Consider the following 3,739-nt stretch of genomic DNA (forward strand, 5'->3'; position numbering starts at 1 on the left):
ACGGATAACAAGCAAACCACTTCAATTTCTGAATCTGGATTCGGGAACTGAGTTTTGGATTGAATCCTGGAACTGAACTTGATTTCCAATTCAGGATTCTGGAACTAATCTTGCGGAACTGGTTTCTTGATTAGAAACTGAATTTAGGTCTTCAGTTTTGGTTCGGAATTTGAATCCAGAATTAAAAATATGACTTTTAAACCTAGGGGCTACGAAATGGTGAGTTGACATCTGGGAAGGGGCGTCCAACATAGCTCTGGTCCTCACAAGTTCCAATTATCACGCTTCCACGGGTCTTCCGATGTCAACTGACCGCCAGTTAAGGGTTTCGTACTTAACTAGTAGTGTAGCCTGGGCACTGTTGTCCTTCTGACATCAGCTAGAGTGAGGGGGTGCGAGCTACGCGGCCTGCCTAGGATGTGGTGGGGTTTGGCAGTGGGCTCTGTTAAACCTCTATTAAAAGCTGCATGTATCCGCAAGCAGGCCTCAAGAATGCTACCGTGTGCGGCTCGAAGCACATTAGCCCAGTCCTGATGTGGTGTGGGACTCGAAACAAATCTGACGCCACTGACCGAGCGTCTATTCATCAAGGAGGTGCGAATCAAACAGCGTCTGTTCTGGCATCCAGCGGCTGAATAAGAAATGCTTTTCCCCGGAAGCTTTACCTAAGACGGCGGCCCCGTCCCGGAGGATAGGGAACCTTGGGCCAACAACCTCTTGTTCCCGAAACTTAAACTTTGGTCGAAACAACGGACACGAATAGGAACATGGAAAGTTTTTCCCCCGGGCCCAGCAGGGTAAACTGGCACAACTTGCCAACAACGCCCGTCGAATGAAACTTGAGATCCTAGGACTCAGTGAAGTCCGTTGGCCGAACTTTGGAGAACACAGAATACCATCGGGATAAATTCTGCTATACTCTGGCCTACGAGGTGAACACGCTCCCCGGCATCGTGGAGTTGGCTTCCTACTGAGCGCCCAGGTACACTCTGCGCTTATGAAGTGGGAGCCTATAAGTGAAAGGATAATCGTTGCCAGATTCAGAACAAGGGTTCGAAACCTCACTATAATCCAAACTTACGCGCCAACCGATGCCGCCGACCTGCAAAACAAAGAGAACTTGTACCGTCAACTCAGTGCCACCGTAGATAGAATTCCGAAGGGCGACATCATGATCTCTGTATGGGCGACTTCAACGCGAAGATCGGATCCGATAACTCGAGCTATGAGCGCATTATGGGGCGCCATGGTCTCGGAGAAATGAGCGAAAACGGAGAGCTGTTTGCAGAATTCTGTGGCAATAACGACATGGTGATCGGGGGATCGCTCTTCGCCCATCGACCGGTTCACAAGGTCACGTGGGTTTCCCGTGACGGCTTTACCGAAAATCAAATTGACCACATCTGCATCAGCCGAAAGGATGATACCACAGTGAAAAGGTCCTTCACTGTGGAACTGCAGACTTGTGCTGCAGACATTCCGGAAGGTGGCAGCGTGGAAGACCAATGGACTGCCATCAATAATGCCTTCATCGCCACCAGCGAGAATAATCTGGGTGAACTGCGCACCCAGAAAAAGCAATGGATCACTGATGAGACCTGGACGGAAATAGAGGAGCGAAGAGGAGCCAAAGCCGCAATACAGCGATACAAAACCCGAGGAGCCATATATTCGGCCCGTCAACGATACTCGGCTCTGGAGAAGGAAGTAAAACGCTCATGTAGACGGGACAAGCGAGCGTGGGCGGACTCCCTCGCCGACGAAGGAGAGAAGGCCGCTGCAACCGGGGACATTCGTCTCCTCTACTGTATCTCACGACGCCTAAGTGGGGCGAAGATGAATGCGACAATGCCTGTGAAAGACGCGATTGGTCAACTGCTAACCAAGGCACAAATCTCCAAATATCAAGGGGAACGTGCCATTTGAGCCAATTTGTTCTGATTCCTGAACCGACCTAACTGATCAACTTAAACGCTGGTTCCAGCACTTCGAACAACTTTTCCAGGTGCCAGCCAGGCCACCATCATCTCGCAATGACCAGCCTAGGGTCGTGAATACCGAGGTTCTGTCATTGCTGGAGATACAAACGGCCATTCAAAGCATGAAATCGAACAAAGCCCCAGGGGTCGATCGCATATCAGCCGAGATGATCAAAGCAGACCCCATGACATCCGCTCAACTGTTGCACAATTTATTTCGTAATATCTGGGACACCGCAACTTTTCCGGTCGACTGGATGCAGGGTATCTTAGTAAAGGTGCCCAAAAAGGGCGACCTGACTATATGCGATAATTGGCGAGGCCTTATGTTGCTGTGTGCCGTTCTAAAAGTTCTATACAAAGTGATCCTATCCCGGATCTTTGAGAAGATCGATGCGACTCTCCGACGACAGCAGGCTGGATTCCGTGCCGGAAGATCCTGTGCGGACCATATTGTCACGCTCCGTATCATCCTGGAGCAAGTCAATGAATTCCAAGAGTCCCTTTATTTGGTTTTCATTGACTACGAAAAAGCTTTCGACCGTCTCAATCACGAAAATATGTGGGACGCCCTGAAACGCAAGGGAGTTCCTTAGAAAATCATCGCCCTCATCGAAGCGCAGTACGAGGCCTTCTCATGCAGAGTTCTGCACAACGGGGTCTTGTCTGAACCCATCCGGGTCGTAGCTGGCGTGAGGCAAGGATGTCTTCTATCACCTCTACTGTTCCTCATCGTAATCGACGAGATCCTGGTAGGTGCGATTGACCGTGAACCAAACCGTGGGCTGCTATGGCATCCCATAACTATGGAGCACCTGAACGACCTCGAATTGGCTGATGACGTTGCACTCCTAGCTCAACGGCGCTCTGACATGCAGAGTAAGCTTGACGACCTTGCCGAACGCTCCTCATCGGCAGGCTTAGCAATCAATGTCAACAAAACCAAATCGTTGGATGTGAACACGGTGACCCCTTCCACCTTTACAGTAGCAGGGCAATCAGTGGAGAATGTTGAAAGCTTCCAATACCTTGGCAGCCAAATGGCGTCAGACGGCGGTACCAAGATTGACATAGGTGCAAGGATCAAGAAAACAAGGGCTGCCTTCGCAAGTTTAAGAAACATCTGGAAAAACAGGTAGATAAGTGAACGCATCAAAATCCGAATATTGAACTCTAATGTGAAATCTGTGCTGCTATACGCTAGTGAAGCATGGTGTGTATCAGTGGAGAACACTCAACGGCTGCAGGTGTTCATCAATAGGTGCCTGCGGAACATAATTCGAGCCTGGTGGCCCCATAAGTGGATCTCAAACACCGAGCTCCATCGCCGGTGCCACCAGAAGCCAATAGCAACTGAAATTCGGGAACGAAAGTGGGTCTGGGTCGGCCACACCTTACGTAGGAGCGGAAACGAAATCTGCAGACAAGCATTAGACTGGAACCCAGCAGGACATCGCAGCAGAGGCAGACCCAGAGACTCATGGTGCTGTAGCCTCTATAAAGAAATAAAAGAAGCCCTTTGCACCACTCGGGGTGCGTAGGAGCCTTAAGTAAGTAAGTAAGTTTTAGATCTAGATTCTGGAACTAAGTTTTACATCTGAACCATAATTTGTCAACTGACTTCTGAACAATAATTTACTCCTGAACTCGGTTTCAGAATTTTATTCCTAAATTCATTTCCAGAGTTCCCGCATTGGAATATGAATTCGGGACTTATGATTTGAAACTGAACACAGTCCCATAACTCAGGTTAAGAAGTT

The 3,739-nt window shown here is 49.2% G+C and overlaps 1 protein-coding gene across 1 annotated transcript; it reads left to right on the plus strand.

Moving 5' to 3' along the window:
- The first annotated feature begins 1,236 nt into the window (after window positions 1-1,236).
- On the plus strand, window positions 1,237-2,575 carry LOC131428033 (uncharacterized). Its single transcript, XM_058591674.1, has 2 exons — window positions 1,237-1,887; window positions 1,985-2,575. Exons 1-2 carry the CDS (start codon window positions 1,237-1,239, stop codon window positions 2,573-2,575), a joined length of 1,242 nt encoding a protein of 413 aa, XP_058447657.1.
- The last annotated feature ends 1,164 nt before the right edge of the window (window positions 2,576-3,739 follow it).

This window comes from Malaya genurostris, chromosome 1 (assembly GCF_030247185.1).
Source record: "Malaya genurostris strain Urasoe2022 chromosome 1, Malgen_1.1, whole genome shotgun sequence".
NCBI lineage: Eukaryota > Metazoa > Arthropoda > Insecta > Diptera > Culicidae > Malaya > Malaya genurostris.

Excerpts from the sequence above, each read along its gene's own strand:
- LOC131428033 (XM_058591674.1), top strand. The coding sequence starts at position 1,237 with ATGGGGCGCCATGGTCTCGGAGAAATGAGCGAAAACGGAGAGCTGTTT. Across the intron at positions 1,888-1,984 it reads TTGGTCAACTGCTAACCAAG|CACTTCGAACAACTTTTCCA; the intron begins GCACAAATCTCC and ends CGCTGGTTCCAG.